The sequence below is a fragment of the Aptenodytes patagonicus genome, chromosome 7 (assembly GCF_965638725.1).
Source record: "Aptenodytes patagonicus chromosome 7, bAptPat1.pri.cur, whole genome shotgun sequence".
Taxonomy (NCBI): domain Eukaryota; kingdom Metazoa; phylum Chordata; class Aves; order Sphenisciformes; family Spheniscidae; genus Aptenodytes; species Aptenodytes patagonicus.
The window spans coordinates 1,150,292-1,167,154 of record NC_134955.1 but is presented as its reverse complement, the minus strand read 5'-3'; the positions used below and the strand labels follow the sequence as shown (position 1 = coordinate 1,167,154).

General features: G+C 46.4%; 1 protein-coding gene across 2 annotated transcripts in view; it reads right to left on the bottom strand.

The window, feature by feature from the left end:
• Positions 1 to 16,190, bottom strand: part of PLCB2 (phospholipase C beta 2) — a 49,241-nt gene extending 33,051 nt beyond the window's left edge. The window contains exons 1-3 of one of the 2 annotated variants that reach the window (XM_076343639.1): positions 15,815 to 16,190; positions 11,682 to 11,759; positions 9,201 to 9,269 (exon numbers count right to left, since the gene is read on the bottom strand). In XM_076343639.1, coding sequence (XP_076199754.1) covers positions 9,201 to 9,269; positions 11,682 to 11,759; positions 15,815 to 15,898 — 231 coding nt within the window. In that variant the 5' untranslated portion in view covers positions 15,899 to 16,190. The remainder of the gene's footprint in view (positions 1 to 9,200; positions 9,270 to 11,681; positions 11,760 to 15,814) is intronic. The other variant, XM_076343638.1, reaches the window with a different exon arrangement.
• Positions 16,191 to 16,863: the final 673 nt, after the last annotated feature.

Here is a 16,863-nt window from a genome sequence, read left to right as displayed (position 1 = left end):
TGACCCAAATTCACAGCAAGCTTTTCAAGGGTTGCAAAATTGTTTAATGTGATCTTCCTTCCCTTGGCTTTCCTTATTTTTCATCTTTATTCTGGAGCCTGCATTACCTGGATCCTCCATGGAACAAAACATTGTGACTAACATCACTGCACAAACATGCTGTTTTGGTCTGAAAAAGTAAAAGTTGGAGACTGCTTTTAAAGAAATTCCTTCTGAAACTTCAGCCTGAACTTGCAGACAAGCAGAGGAGTACTTGGCCTGCTCATATCAGAGGTGCATAACCAGGTTATGGCAGACAGCCATTTGTCAAAACACACACAAAGAAAGTCTTTTAGATTAGTGTGATACCTTTTGCTGTAACCTCCCTCCACCACAAGAAAGATGTTGTTTGGGACCTGGAAGGCCTACCAGCTTTAGACCTGGTGACCAGAGACATGGGCTCTCTCCCTCCAAGTCACATTTTCTGCTAGTTGTCAGTTGCTGGAAGTGTTTTTTTCCATAGCAATTGCAGTATCCTACAGTGATAGCTCACCAGAGGTTTGTTTTGTTAAGTATAAGGCTCATCCAATTAGTCATACTTGGATTTCATCACCATATGAAAGTATTTATAGAACCCCTTTAAATTATTTAGCGTTTTCTGCATTCCTATGTAAGGCGTCGCTAAGCCAAGGTATCCTGGAGTTGTACTGACAGTCGCTATTTATAATGAAAGGATAAAATTCCCATGTCCTGGAATAAAGCACAGCAATTCATTATCTAAAGTGCAGGATAAATCCATATCAAAGCAAACAGGGAGGCTGTCAGAGCACCTGCTCCTTCAGAAACTAAGGGCAAAATTCACGATCGGGGCTTGTTAGCAGAGCAGGTCAGACTCAGAAGTTTAACTGGAGCTGGAATCTGAGCTCTCGCTGTATGCACATACAGTTAGGCACGTGGCTGAGTTACTGCGTTTCAACAAGTTAAAACATCAGTAACACCTGAACGCATTAGATAATCACATTAACTTCGGCAAAAGAGGTTTTAGCTAAATGACTTTACCTTTGGGGTTGCTATAAACTTAGAGCACATGCAAAGTCAGCCGCTGCAGTTCAGCTCATGTTTAGTGACTTGTTAAGCTGCTACTAACCGGTGTCTGAATCTTTGCAAGTTGAAGAAAGCGAACTCCCCGACCTTAGACCTCCATGGACCTCAATTTAGCCCAAACCAACTATAAACCCCTCTACGCAACCATCTGTTTGCACCCCATTGTGATTCAAATGGAGCAATTCCATTTCTGCCACAGAATTTTCTCTTTACATTGGGACTGTAATAGAAGAAACTCCCAAACAGCTCAGCTTCAGGCATTCATATGTATCTGCACCATGTCACACACAGAGCTACATATATATATTTTATAAGGAACTCTGCAGATTTTTTCCACTGCATTTTTCCAGATTTCTGGAGCATTTGCAATTTTGACACATCTGCAGCAAACAGGCATCTTTAGGAAAAACAGGACGGCCTGGACTATAACTCAAGGTCATCCAACTGCTGTCTCTCACTTCATAAAAGCAACTCTCCCCGCAGGGGTAACTCTGAAACCGGTATAATCCAAGAGCATTTGGATGGAAAGAAGGGGGAAAGCAGTCAACCACCCAGAAGATTTGCCTATTTTCTAATAGTTAGGGAACTTCTAAAATGCCTCATTTTTGCTTTGTTGATTTGAGCAATTTTCCTTCGCAGAAGTCAGCAGCACCCACGTACCCACACCTCCTTTCCGCGCTCATAGCAACTTCTTGACGGAGCTTAACTTTTCACTACAAGTGGCAAAGCGTTAGGATTTTAACTTCAAATTTAACTTCATCTTGCAAACCCACTGGCATTTGTTCAGCTTCCTTACCTCTAGTGTTGTAAATCATATGAAGCTAAGACAATAGAGAACTTGTGGTTTATGCTGAACTCATTTCCTGCGTTTGTTACAAACTGGCTCCTCCCAGCCCTTCCTTCTCTGCAAGCTGGTGTCGCTGGGCTCTCCAGCAGACCTGTCTGTTCGCTCTACGTCCCCAGCAAGCTGAATGCTGCATCAGAACGTCTGCCTTTATCTAGCTGTGCTCCGCCAGACAAACCTGACACACGCCGTGTTTGGTAACGGCCTGGTATCTGGTCACCTTCTCAGAACAAGAAGTTCACGGCCTGCCTTAGCCCGTGCAGCTTTTTATATCAGCACTAACTTACGACACCTCCTAACACCTCGGTGAAGTTAACGGCTTCATTTTGTGAGAAGTGAACTGCAGTGGGGAGAGGAAAGGATGATCTTGTTAGGGATCTAAATTGGGTCATATTTTCCCAGCAACTGACTTCCAGCCTGGCCTTAAGCGAGCCACTCGCTTACTTTGTGCTGCCTACTTTACACGGGGATTATGTCCCTCGCGGGATAAATGCAGTGATGTTGGCGTGACACTGCACGAAGATGGTGAGAGAGGACCAGAGACTGTGTCCAAGAGCACTGAACCTGATGCCACGTCTTGGCTCTTTCATAACCTGTGCTCCTTTAGCACCTTGTGCTGCAGCTTCACTATGTAATTACTTAGTGTCAAGCTGCAGGTGGCCGTAAAGGAAAAATAGGAATTGCTACGTGAAAAGCAGGACAGCCCTATTAGCCATGCAACTCAGAGGAAGGGAAACACGCTTAGCAAATGCACTTAAAACCCCAAACAAACAACCCACTGGCAGAGTGGCTGAAATACAGCTTCAGTTTGCATTTCACTTCCCACCCTCCTGATTTCCCTAAAATCCTCATCTGTACAAACCAGATTCATAGTCCAGAGAAAAGCAAATTCTCAGGCAAATATAAACAGAGCGAGACCTAATGCAAGAGACAGAGACAGACAGTCCTTTCTCTACTTGAAACGGGATACGGCCGAACGATAGCCAGGATTTGCCACTGCTGCATGCGCTCACTGCACTCTGACAATTTTTATCTTCACAAAACATGCTACATGATGCATGTAGCTGGTATTAGAACACAAGATGTGACAACAAATCTTCTCTTTTGGAGAAGAAAGATCTTGTTTGGTAGCCAGAAGGGAAAGGGAGCACCAAGATTATTCAAATGCCCTTGGCTCTGCAGGTAACGCTCACGTCCTCGTTAGCAGCACTGCTCCATCATGGGATTCAGAAAGGAGACCGATTGCTGTGAAGCAGGGAGGGCTGTCCTGCCACCGTCTGCACTGCGGGGGCCAGCCTGTCTCTGCGCCGAGCATCTCAGCGAGACGAGGCAGAAAAAGCAGCAGATGAAGCACTCTCAGCCCTCACTGCTGTCTTATCTAAAGGAACCGGAAAATGCAGCAGCACGCAGATTCACACGGCATAAAATAACCTGCGGCATTCTGGAATCGAGCAGGAACTGACTGTGAGGGAGAGATACAGACTCTGCATCCTCAGTAACTTCTGTCCCTGGGGTCTAAGAGCTCACACTGCAGAAAGATGGAAGAGGCAGAAAAAGGGCCCAGCACAGCAAAAGGCCATTATTCAGATGTGACTATTTCCTTGCTCGGTCCCTGCTCCCTCCACTATTTATAAATCCTTTGCAAGCCACAGGCTTCTACCCGCTTTTCTCTTACATGCACACATACCAGTTTGTCTCCATACGGCTTCTCGTGATCACTCTTTTACTTGGAGGCCTGAACATCAGACTTTGTTTAGTTCCATCCTGTGCTCACGCACATTGCTGAATCCACAGCGTAGCGCTGAGATGATGCTCAATACCCAGAGCTGCCACCCCCCCCCGCGATGCAGCAGAACGACTGACCACCCACAACGTGTTTATAAGTCCATGGCTCAGCTCTGAGTGCACTGTGAGTGCTCCCTGCATTGCTGGTTCCTAAACACTACTCGCTCCTACTTTATCATCTCAAATTATGACACGTGAAATACCTTGGTATAATCTTCTCCCTTGTACATGTCCAGTTCAGAGTCTGCATCTCTGGGTTCAATAACAACAAAATGCATATGAAGGATGAAACTGTTTTATAATCATGACAGTCAGAAAATACAACTTCTGTTTTTAGGAAAAATTATGCTTGTTTCAAAGCCAATGCCTGCTGAAACGTCTAAACAAAACCCAAGATGAAGCCAACAGCCCAGCAGTCTGGCCTAAAACATCATGTGTTTTGGTCTTAATTATTACATTCTCTGTCAGCGTTCTGGAGTCTTGGTGCATGAGAAAAAAACAAAATGGAACAGCCGTTATTGTTCCTTGTTACTCAAAGGAAAACACAGAATTGCACTGTAAATAACATCTTGATCTGCTTCGGCATGCTGCTGAACTACATTCAATAGCTTTTTATCTTGTCTCACTTATGTTCAAAGTCCCTGCTAATTCTTATCTTTATTACTCTTGAACATGTGCCAAAGTTCATTCTGCCCTGTCTCTCAAAAAAAAATTTCCATGGAGAAAAGACACTACAGAACGCTGAGTAGCTCTCAAAGAAAAAATAAAGCAAAGGGGGTGAGAAGGGGAAACCTGCACATGCCTAGAAGATGTCCTGGGAGGACTCGAGGGCTGTGTGCATGCTTATGTGCTAATACGGCAGGAGGCGAGGGCTCAGGAGGGGGGCAGGAAGAGAGGAGAGTCTTTGCTCAAAGAGAGCACGGCTGTCCCTCACCTTCAGGCACGTTCAGTTCCAGGAATCGTTTCCTTCTGGGGCAAACAGCAGCGGCCCTTCTCATTTGGAGGTGGCTCCTATTGCTGCCAGCCCTTAGTGACTTGCCCCTTTTTCAATGCCACGCTTAACTCTGCTGGGCACTACAGGCTATCTGCTCCCTAAACACTTGCAGTGTCAGGAAGGGGGTCCCAGCAGTCCCTGCCTCCCAGCTTGCAGGGACAGTGCTGTGTGACCTGTCCTGGCGAGGGAGTGTGTATGACAGTGCAGGTCTTTCCAGAAGTGGTTTTCTGTGTAGGCGCTTTGGTGTTATTCTTCTTGCTGTGTGCAGAGAGGTTACAAAGAAAAACCCCAAACCTCTTGCTCAGCAGCAGCGGGAAAGTGTTACTGAAAGCAGGTAACTCCCAACATCCACAGTACAGCCACCGGTTAGCAGGGAGACTCATTTCACCTACATCGGTCTGAAAAGCTCAGGGCATGTTCCACCCTCCTGCAGCATGAACCACAGCCAAGAAGCGCACAGTACCTTGCAGAGGAAAGCAATAGCGCAGATGCTCTCAAAGCACTTTCCTTCCTTGTAAATTCCTTCAGCCACAATTCAGTAGGAAAACCGGATCACAAGCTTTGCCTCGCAGAGGCTGTGGATTTACTACAGCGTCACTTGCAAGGAAGGGGAGAGGAGGGGAAAGGGATGCTTCATTTGTTACTGGTACTTCCAAAGTACCAAAGCTCTTCCAAAAGCTGTCATCTTGTTCTCCTTGTCTTAAATATCATCCATTAGGCCCCTTCTCCACTTTTAGCCAATGAAACAAGCAACCATTTATTAATTTCAGCAGTTACATCCCACAACCATTCCAAGATTCTCTAACAGATCTTTCTTTGCTCCGTCACACCAGTTTTTCATATTTATACCTTTTTGTAATGATGCACCAGACATAGCTGCCCTATGCGGAGGGTGTGGTTAAGAAATTTTCGCTGCTTTCTGCGTTCCTTTGAGCAAATTCTGTTCCCAGGAAAGCCAACTGAATACACAACTGAGGGCTTTAAGCAAGCCCTGCAGAAGCATCGTGGATAGTACAGACATGTGTAAATAAGAAATTTCCAGGACTGGGTGGCACATCTCTCCCACCATTTTGGTTCAATGGCTATTTCAGTGCCCACACAAGACCTCCCATCATCCCATAAGAGAAAGGCTGATAAGGAGCCAGCCTAGTGCATTTTACTATGTATTGTCATAGAAATGCCAGAAAATCCCCTGAAATAAAAAGGGGACTTATTTTAAATGGGTCCCCGTGAAATGCAGAATTCAAAAAGCACTTGGGATTTTCACAGCAGAGGTTGTCAAGTGCATCACTTCTGCCTGTTGAGAATACTTAATAAATCACTTGGTGCTTGACCTTTGTTTCTTTGTTTGGGGGGGGGGGGGGGGGGGGGGAAGAGCTGTAGCCAATTCCCAGGACTGTAAAATACTGTCTCTGGCCTATTACAACGTCTAGAATACAACAGATACACCAGGGCAGACCATGGATCCATCCAGATGGATGGGGAAGAGTATAAGAACAGGGCAAACGCAATGATACTTCCCTGACACATTTCTGCAGCTTCCAGCGATTTATGATTCAGCAACTTCCTAAGCCAGAGGCATTATCTTGCATTTAATAACCCTGAAAGGGCATTTCCTTCTTGTCCTGACTTTTTAAACTCATGTACGTTTTCATGACTTGTGCAGGAAGGCATCCCACAGCGCAGCGACACGAGGTGTAGAACAGCAGCACCTCCTTCTGCTTGGGCTGAACCTGCCTTTGGAAAATTCCACTTGATGTGTAGCTCTCACGCTGGAAGAAACACTGAGTAACTGCTTCGTGCTCACCTTCTCCATTCAACTCCTGATTTTACAGCACTCCGCAATACTTCTCCACATCCCCCTCATCTTTTTTTTTTTTCTGCCAGACCACAGTCCCTGCCTACTCAGACGCTCTTCCTACAGTAGCCGTTTCATTCTTTTATTGATCGTGCTGCTCTTCTCTACCTTTTCCAGTTCTTCGCCTCCTTTGAGATGAGGACACTAGAAATGCACAGAAACATGGGTGCATTCAGGGTGTACAGAGTGGCATGATTTCCTAATTCTTTCCTTTTAATTCCTAACATACAACTTATTTTTAGGAAAAAACTACTGAACACTGAGTTGATATTTCTGTGGATTTACCATACTCTCAAGATCTTCTTTCTGAGTGGCAATAGTCAACTCAGAGCCTGTTATTACAGAAGGGTAGGATCAGGGGTGGGGTGGGGTGTTTGTGTGCATTGCCTGATTTTTATCTGTACTAAGTTTTATCACTCATTAGATCATCCAGTCAATCAGCAATTCAAGGTCTTTCTACATGTCTGCCCTCATTCTATTACCCCAAATAACTTGGTACCATTGGCAAACTTTGTCTTGTCTCTGTACACCTGTGTTGTAGGTCACGCAGGAATAACACAGTATGTCACAGGCCCAAGCACTGATCTTTCTGGGAGGCTGCTGGTTCTCTCTCTCCTCTCCAGAGACCTTTTTCTTATTCTCCAGCAGTAATTTTTCCATGCAAAGATGTCCTCTCTTATTCTGTTCTTTAAGAGCCTTTGCTTATGATGGGAATCACACAGGCCACTTTCCAATTCCATTGGAAAGATTTAGAGCTAACTATGGAACATAGCCACTGCTTCCCCCTCTTTTGCTTTTTGCTACCCTGGTACTGCTCATGAATTTCCTCATTCTTTTCACAAACTTCTTTATGCTTTTATTAAAAATCCCTTTTAAAAGGCCATTTTAGTTTTTCTCTGGATATGGAACACAGTCATCCCAAAACTGTACTGTGAACTGCTCTTAAAAAAACTGGGGTTGGTCTTGTTTCCAGGGCAATTCCTTGTTTGTGAGTAGGGGCACATTACAGAAAGATGCTGTTTGAGCAGAAATTCCTTCTGTCTAGAGGCAACTCTGACACTGCACTTGTGCCAGCGTGTTTCTCCTGGTAGTCTCCAATTAGTCGTCTTTAACTAATTGCTAAAATCTAGGACATTTTTCTCCAGCCTGGCTGCTGCCACCAGAAGGACATCCACCCATGGCCTCAGTACTTACACCATCAATTTATAATCTATATCAAAGCTGAATTCATTTTGTAAACAGGTTATTCCTGAAAGTTTAACACCCTAGAAAATAGTATCTCATGCCTCTTCTTTAAGTTGGCCTTTTCCTTACTGCATTCTGTCTGGAGTGTAGCACCTAGCTCTACCAGCTCCAAGTATTTTATTCTCTCAAATGAAAAAAAAAAACACAAAACAAAAACTTCGAGAGCTTTTTTCCCCAGACACTCCCACAAAATAAGTTGCAGACAAAGTTTTAGGCTTGTTGAAAACGCAAATATGTTTCATTCTAATGAATTTCCAAGAAGAAATGCAGTTTCTCGGAAGGAATTATGATTTTTAAGAACTGTGTAAGATGGGTGCTGTTCTTGAGCTCTGCTGGGCTTTTAGCACCCACCTCATTATGGTCTTTTCAGAAAGATCAGTCCTGGGGAGCTCTGAATAGACATTTTCAGAGCAGTATTAAGAAAACAGCTGTACTACTTACGCGAAGAGGATGCTTGAGTCTCTCAGTATATATTGCAAAATCTTCCCCTTCTGCATTAGACTGAGAATCACGTATGTTACCATATGGAGCCATTATCTTTACTCCTTTGTTTCCTTTTCACATCCTCGCTTTACTTCAATTTTCTGCTTGCCTTTTCCATACATGGAAAAGTTAAAAACAAACAAAAAACAGACCCAGAAAAAAAGTCCTAACAAGGACAACTTTGCTGCAGGAAGCTTAAATTGTAACTGAAACCAAGAACAAAGCCATAATCATATGCTTCCCTTAGTCTGCCACCCTGCAAGCAGACAATTTAAAATTATTGGGGGGGGGGGGGGGGGGGGGGGAGAAAAAACTACTAGTTTTTCTGAAACTACATTTTCTTCCCTTTAAAGGGAAAAAAGAGCCCCACCACACACTGCGTTGGAATCTCACTGTAACTACAGGTTTGTAGCTGCCTTGACCCAGCCTGTGCATCTTTGCACAAGAGAGAAGCTCTGGTGACTCAATACAGAAGCATGACAAGTCTCCTGCAGGACTTCCCAGTATAGCTCAGCGAACGTAAAGGCCTGGCCAAGATTAAAGCTAGCCAGATGTATGGCAGGGGGGAGAACACAGCCGCTGTGCACAACAGAAAATGAGCCTTTTGGCAGGCACTTGGAATGGGAATTGTTGTTTTCCCAGCATTCTGGCATATTCTTTCCAACAAGCTCATATGCCATAGCCTGGACGTGCCTTTTATTTAGGTGCACAGAAGACCCCTGGGGCGTTCGGGGACAAGAGTAAAGATGGCTTTTCTGTATTTACGCAGTTGTGATGTAAGGAGACAAAGTCCTCTCCGCCTTCTTGTAACAGAAAGCCAGGGTAAACTGCCTCGGCTAATGCCAAAGCCCTAGGCAGCCTTGCCTTTCCCATATGAACAACCGGCAGAAATGAAGCTATGCACTCACCTTGGGAATTTTGGCAAATCGCCCTACTCTGGTATCTCGGATGCTGGTTATATCCAAAATTTCCATTTCCTACAACAGAATAAGGACAAGGAAGATGAAGAAAGACAAAGGATTAAGGAAAGAAATCCATTGCAGAGACCCCAGAAGCTGCAAAGCAGGTCTCAGCCAGTGCCCTTCACTGGGAAGGAGCCCCCCCCACCATGAACAACACAGGCAGGGAAACATCGGCTGCTGATACGCTAAGCTGGCAGGTTGGCTAGTGCAGAGGTGGCGGTGGTCTGCAGCACCATCCTCTCCAGGGTGAGGCTGGAGACTCGGTGTGGATCACCACGAGAGGGACTGTATGACGTGTATAGATTTATATGGGGAAACTCTACCCCAGTTACAGTCCATGTGTTAATACAACCACTAATGTTCTCAGCCTGTCTTTTGCCTCCACGCATTCAACATGGAGCAGCTGAGCTGGAAGGCAGGCAGGACCACCTCTTCCCAGGTCACTCCCAGCAGGCCTTCACCTAATCTGTTCTGAAGCAATTCCCATGGAGGACATTCTACAACCTTCCCCAGGCAGCCCGCTCCACGTCCTCACTACTGGCTAGTTGTCATGTTTATCTTGTTTGTTCTTTTAATATCCAACCTGAACTTCCTTCCTCTGTTACCAATTTGTCTGCTCACCGTGGATCTGGAGAACAAATTATACTTGTTGCAGCAGATAATATTATTTTCCAAGATCACAATAAGGAACAACATGGATACCATGTCTTCTGGCTGTATCCCCATTTTATTGTCAAGCAGGATGGAAATTTTACTCCTAATCCCACTCCTTTCTGAGTCCCTAGTGCAAAAGCGGTGCAGTTTTTCTTCCTTGCTGTTCACGACAACAGATCTTAAGAGGAGCCAGCCAAAGATTAATAAGCCACAAGAATTCAACAGACAAACTATTGCCCATACCACACCACGCTCTGTATCAGCCCATCTCATCCCTGGTTGCTGTGCTTATGCCAGCCTGCACGTGACCTTCACAAGCCTGCCCCAGTTCCCTCTGACAGCCAGCATTGGCCCACCACGCCTCATGCTAGCTCACACTGTCTGCAGATTCCCTCGGAGAATAGGAAAGATGCCAGACAAGTGCTTCCCCAAGGATGTAAAACAGGCTGTTGCTCCACTGCAGCTCTCAAATTTGTTTACAGTTTATTTTAGGAGCTAATCAATGGCATTTTCCAGGAATATGAGATGCTCCCCCCGCCCCAGTCTGGGTTTCCTCATGTCAGCTATGCTTCCTTACCCCAGCCCCTTTCCCAGGTAATTAAATCTCTCATACCACTAATCCAGTGAAATACCTCACTTTTGATGGGTGACAACAGCTCCCCTTGCCTCATTTTCTGCACCTCCACCAGTGCTACCACTTCTTCCTGCTGCCTGGCTGGAACCCTTACAGCAAAAATTCTACTGCCAGGAACGGACCTTGAAAGGGGAATGCGAATGACAGACGGCTGAAAGGAGAGCACATCTTCTATAGGGATGTGACAGTCCCCAACCTTGTGACACTGTTCTCGGAGGATATGGCTGTGTGGCAGTGCCTTGCCCCCACTGGCACTGGGGCACAATCTTCTGAGAAGGCAGAGCTCACCAACACACATCAGGTCTCTTGGCCAGGGCGCTGTGCAGGACTACTGTCTCTATCTACCATGCCTCTTCAGCATGTAGGTCACGAGGAGGAAGTAGAGCTGAACCACAGCTCTGCTCTGGAAAGCAGAAGTAAGCCCAGCCTTCCACCTCCAGTCAGATCTCTCCACCCCTCGTTGCAACTCATCAGCGAGGAACTGAATTCTCTTCCTAAATTTGTTGCCCCTCTCTCTCCTCCAGCAGCCAGCATCCTGTGGTTTACCTCCGGCAGCGTGCACACACCACCCTGGCCTGAGAAGAGCACAACTCACTCTCCAGACTTGATGTTGTCTCTACATCACTGTGGTCACTACTTTTTTATTAAATTTTCTAAAAACACCAACAAGTCAGTTAATTACAACACAGGCTGCACGTGAGGTACACGTTAGTGAAGCTGCATACATTTAATTGCATACATCCAGCCATTTTCTTTCCAATTGCACCATTGCACTGCTTGGGAGAATCCTGTAGCATGCCGGGTAACAGGGATATCAATACTACTGTTCTCAAGTCCTTTGAAGCACATCTATTGAACTCTGCAGGTATAAAATGCCAGCGTGACAAGCACAAAAAGGCCGTGCTCATCTCTCTGGCATTTTCACAGCTTAATTTCCTGCTCTCTTCTGGAACTCTGAAGACAAATCTGCCATTGAATAAGCACGAGACTCCCAGGTCCTTTGTTGGAGGTTTCCTGCTAAGTGGAATGAGTGTGGTAGTTTGCTCCTGAGTGCAGGACTTGAGCACCTATGGTGTTTTAATCTCGCACAAACTTGAACTGGCTATTTGGAGACCAAGCTGTGAAGTCTGAGCACTTACCCTATTCTGATAGGTCCAGTATAAGTAAAAGCCCTTTGGATCCACGCGAAGAATCACAGGAGAAGCACTTGCTGTTTCCTGACAAAAAAACGGAAGAAAGAATGTTAGCACCTTACGTGACTTGAAGAACCCATCATGGGACATAAGGTTCCCAGTTCAAATACAGACCCAGTCAGGTGAATCATCCTCTGATTTATGGAAATGAACCAGATGATTTTGGTACATCTCCAGAGTAACAGTGTGAGGCTATGGAAGCTGATCTCTGCTGAAGCCTGGGTCTCACCTAACACTATGCATTTAGCTAGAACAACTCTCTTGGAGCTTTCTATACAATGAATTAAGAGAACAAAGTACCTGTAGATGCAATTGTTTCATTTGAACTGCCTTCCCTCCAAGGCACCTACTTTGTTCTATGAGCTCCAGAAGGAGCCTAGGCCAAAGAGAGATAGCATTCATGCATGGCATCTACCATCTAGGTGCTCATGCGAGTTATCTGGGCTCTCTTTATAGAGAACGGGGCCTAGTCAGGAAGAGTTCAAGGACGGGTCCATCTAATACAGCAGATGAGTCTGCTTTAGGTGATCTTAAACTCCCTGGACTAGCTCTACACAGACTATAAAAAGAAGCAGCTATTTAAACACCCACATTACAGGCACAAAGTTACATGAAATTATTCAGGGCTGATCCTGAACCCCATATAACACGGGGGCCCTCCAGATCACAACCAAAGCATATGCTGCAAAGGAGACACAGGCTGCTATGAGGTTGTGTACTTTGCCTCTGAACAACTACACTGCCCCTGCATCTTCAGTTAAGGGCAATTTCACAAACATTTTCAAGACAACATCCATTCCCATCTCACACGCAAGCCTGTGCTAAGAGTTGAACTAGCGTGAGCTCTTTGGAGACAGAGATAAAGAATGCTTGGTGCCTCTAATTGGGCCCCAGCCCATTTGCTGAGTCTAGATGACTGAGTCTTCAGTCTAGATGACTCCTGACTGCATTTGACCTCTGGCGTCACAGAAGATAGGATCATAAGGCCTATCAGCCATTTCTAGGAAGGCTTCAAATTCAATTCAGGACATTGAAATACCCAGCTGAAACCATTACTGAGATGAAACCAGTAATGGCATTTGGAAGTTGTATTTGTCACTTGGCCTTGGGTTCTTCAGTCTGTTATTGAACTCATACTTCACTCCAGAGCGTATCTGTATTTCCAGGGACCTCCATTTCCAGATTCAGTACTCTTCATTACATTAAACCGCCCATGCCACAGTGCATCATATGTTCTCCTTTTACTCACTACTGCCTTTCTCAGGGTGTAGCAGGGACAATGCTGATCTGCACAGCATCATGCCCATGTTCCCAGAACTCTTGGTTAGCTCCCTGAACACATGGCCACAAGCCATGAAGAGCAGAACAGGCAGTGTAGTACTACTACTGAGTATTGTGCCATGTTTCTAGATTAATCTCCTACGAAGCAGCTTTCTTGAAAGCTAGCTGAGGCTGCAGTAAGGACCACTGACAGCTGGCCTCCTGATCAGGGACGTGGACGGCCGTGGGGTGCAGGCAGACTTTCCTAAGGGGTGGCTCCTTGCAACAAAGGAGATGGTGAATTCCACAGAAGATGGTCTGGCAGCCAAACTGGCTGCTGCTCACACTGTGGAGTTCAACTCTAGGGCAGAAAGCAAACGTTGTCTGGTAAAATCCTGCAATACATAATCTTTCAAGGATAGAAAACATTTTTGCTTGTACTTAGAGGGCTAAGAGTCAGCAGAGCACCAAATCCACACACGTCTGCTCGGCTTAAGAGGTCAGCTACTACATTGTGCCCTACCTGAGGTTTTGCAAGGGTTCCCAAGCCAGGTCTTGAAATAAACTATCATCCATGTAGTAGGACTTAACCCCCTTAGTCTGGCTGGCAGACCCCGCTTGCTGGATGCTAAACACAGCAGAGTTGCTCCTTACCCCAAGATGTTGTAACTAACTCAGTGGGGCAGGTCAGAACAGTCCTGCCTGTCAGAGATCCTACTGCACTTTCCTCTAGAGAATACATTACAAAGGCTGGACAAGGTGTAGGCACTATAGAAAAAGTGTGGATTTGCCTTACTCAGGAAACTGTTGGGTACAGTGAAAGCTCCAGTCCAGCTCCAAACTGTACAGTGATGCAAGGAGCCAGTCTGATCTACCTTCATTCCTTTCCCTCAAATATTGTGGAAGGAGTTCAAAACTGTTACCAACAGCACGGCCAGGTCAATTCAAAGAGTGAAACAAAAAAACGCAGGCCCACGACCTTTGAAGAGCTGCTTTTATCCTGACCTTCCACTAGCGATCCTGCAGCCCGGAGCTCTTGCCATCATCCTTTGCAGCCTGCTCTAACTGCAGAGTGGGAAAGAACGATGAGATGGAGCAACGTGACCGGAACAGCCCACTTGTGGAGAGGGCTTTTGTTATTGTTGGAGGTCAAGTCTGTAAACTACTTAGTAGTTAGAGGCAACCTTTTAGGGATGTTTACAAATCTGTCAACCTTCGGGAAAAAACCACACAGGACTTGAGCTCCCTGACTCCTACGGTTGGTTGCAGCAGCAAATAAACACTTGGTGGGTCTTGGAAGCCCAACTTGACTCACCTTGGGTTTCAAGGGAGCCTAACTATCCTAGGAATTCCCAGTGAAGTACTTAGCAGCTTCAAGTTTTTGGGAAAGTGGTCCCCAAGGACTGAGCTTAGAAAGTCAGCAGCAATTTTAGACAAGTTTGGCTACTGTTATTCTCAGAAACCAAATCCCTGTTCAAATTCAAAAAAGCCACGAGTGCATTCTGCAGGCAGTGGCCGCACTGGAAAGAAAGAGAAGGCTGCGCTTTCTACCGTATGCTGGTGTCATCCTCCTGTTTACGTACAGCTAGTGGAGTAACTGCCCAGTGATATACCAACCCGTATTCCTCAGCATCCATCCTTTGTCAGCTGTATATTACATTGCTTCCTCATTTCCCAGTGCTGCTGGACCACCCTGCTTACATTGCACACAAGTGATCTGCACCCCCCGCCCCCGCACAGACTGCCTTGAGACTTAAAACTCTATTCCAGCTTTACGCCCACAAAAGTAAGTGCTAATCCCTCCTGCATTGCTGCTGGAGGCTGCTTTTAATGTGTCTCATCTGCAATACCACATCAAATGTTTCCCCCAGATCTTGGTGAATAAGCATAACCTGGCCTGCCCCCGTTTTATCAACATTTATGCTCAATAGCAGACAATTCATACTCCAGACAAAAATGGATGGGCACAGCTGCTGTCCCCTTGCTCAGGTACGCGGGTATTAGGGGAAATACTCTTTTGCCTTCTTAGAAAGTGAGTTACATTCAAATTAACTTCTCTTCTGCTGTTCCACACTTTCTTCCCCTCACAATGAAAAGCAAACGGAGACTGCAAACGAGGTGTTTTGAAGATACAAGAGAACACCGAGTTGGAGAGAGAAGCAGCTTTTTGCAGCACCCTCTGAGGCTCCGGCACTGTTAAAGCACAGGCCCCTTGCTGCTCGGCCGCTGCGCACTTGGTAGCTGACAGACCCACAAGCCGGGCAGGCGTGGGAGGACATGGCTCACCCTCTGATCCACTCCAGCAACAGGGCCATAAGAGGAAGCAACTTGGAGCCCGATTTCCTCTCTATCTGCAAAGCACGGAGAGTCCGCTCAGCTCTGGAGCGGATCCTACCCCTCATGCTGCTCCGCACGTGTCCGAATGCAGCATGTGCCTCTCGCCCCAAGGAGGCTCCCAGCAGCGACTGCCTTCCTGAGGGCTGGTTCAGAGACAGGACCCTGGGGTCCTACACCAGAGGAGCTGTGCGCACAGACCCAGTGGCACACTCCATTTACTTCCACCCTCCACAACAGCAAGAGGTGCAGAAGCCACATCACCGACCCCTAACATATATGCCCTTTGTTTTTAGCCCTCAGCTCTCCTGTTCCTCTCAGTTCACTCGCCCTGTCCAGACATCACTGCTCTCAGGTATGACACACAGCATCCCATCCCCCCATGGAGTACATGCTCCCAGCCTCCCCACAAACCCTGACCAAAACATGGTATCTGTCCTGTCACCATGCATACAATCTAGCAAAGCAAAAACCCCGGTACTCACATCGTCCCATTTGATGAAGCGCTCACCCTTGGACAGATACTCCTTCACCTCCGGGGGCTGCAGGACAGGGGTAAGCATTGACATTCTGCCCCGCAGATGTGCTCCTCAGCTACCAGAAGCAATAGCAGCTGCACAGTTTGCTCCTCCTTGGCCCCCTCTCCTCTATCTCTGTCTCTCACATGGCAGGGCTCTCTGCCATTGCCACTGTTGGCATCGGAAAGCAAACAGCCTCTTATATCCCAGCCAAATTTAGGAGGGGCAGGCAGGCGAGGACCGATGAATCTGCATTGTAAATCAACAGCTCTCCAAGCAAGCACGCGGAGCTCAGCCCAAGGTCACCTAGAGGAAAGCTTGCGATGGGTTGAGATGCCCGCGCGGGCAGTCATGCACACGCGCTGTCTCTCCAGGAGGGACCTACTCCTCGGAGTTGTGCTTGTGAACCACACGGTTCGTAGCACTTCCGCAACTGAACTTCCTTAAATTTCTCTTTGACGAAGTGCAGGCATTACCAGCCGACACTCAAACTATTTCAGCAGATGTGGTTACAGAACAGCTCAGGATTTGGCTACAAGCAGACTGCCCCCTTCATGCAACAGGCCAAATATCACATAAAGTAAACTTATTCTTTGCTTTGTACACAATCCATTTCTGGGGCCACTTGCTGCACTGTCCAGTCTAACTTTTTCCCTTTCTCTTATGGGTTTTCTGAATGTCAACCTGAAAAGTGAGACAGACCAGCAGAGCAGATGGAAATTCCACAGACAGATGAAATAAAACACTCACAAGAGTCCCTAGGAACTGCAACATTCTCCAGATTCACTTGGGTCTACTGCAGGTACTGTGGGAACACAGAATGGGAGAGATGTGTAAGGTGGGGATTATAACGACGAAGCCGCAGGGAAGTGACAGAAAGCAGAACAGAGGGTTAATGGCAAACAGGGCAAAAACGAGTCCCTGCTCCTGACCTTGGAACGAGGCAGTTATGTGTGGACAGCAGAGGAGGAAAGTTGCTGCTGGTGGCAGATGCGCACTGGCTAACCAGAAGGAGA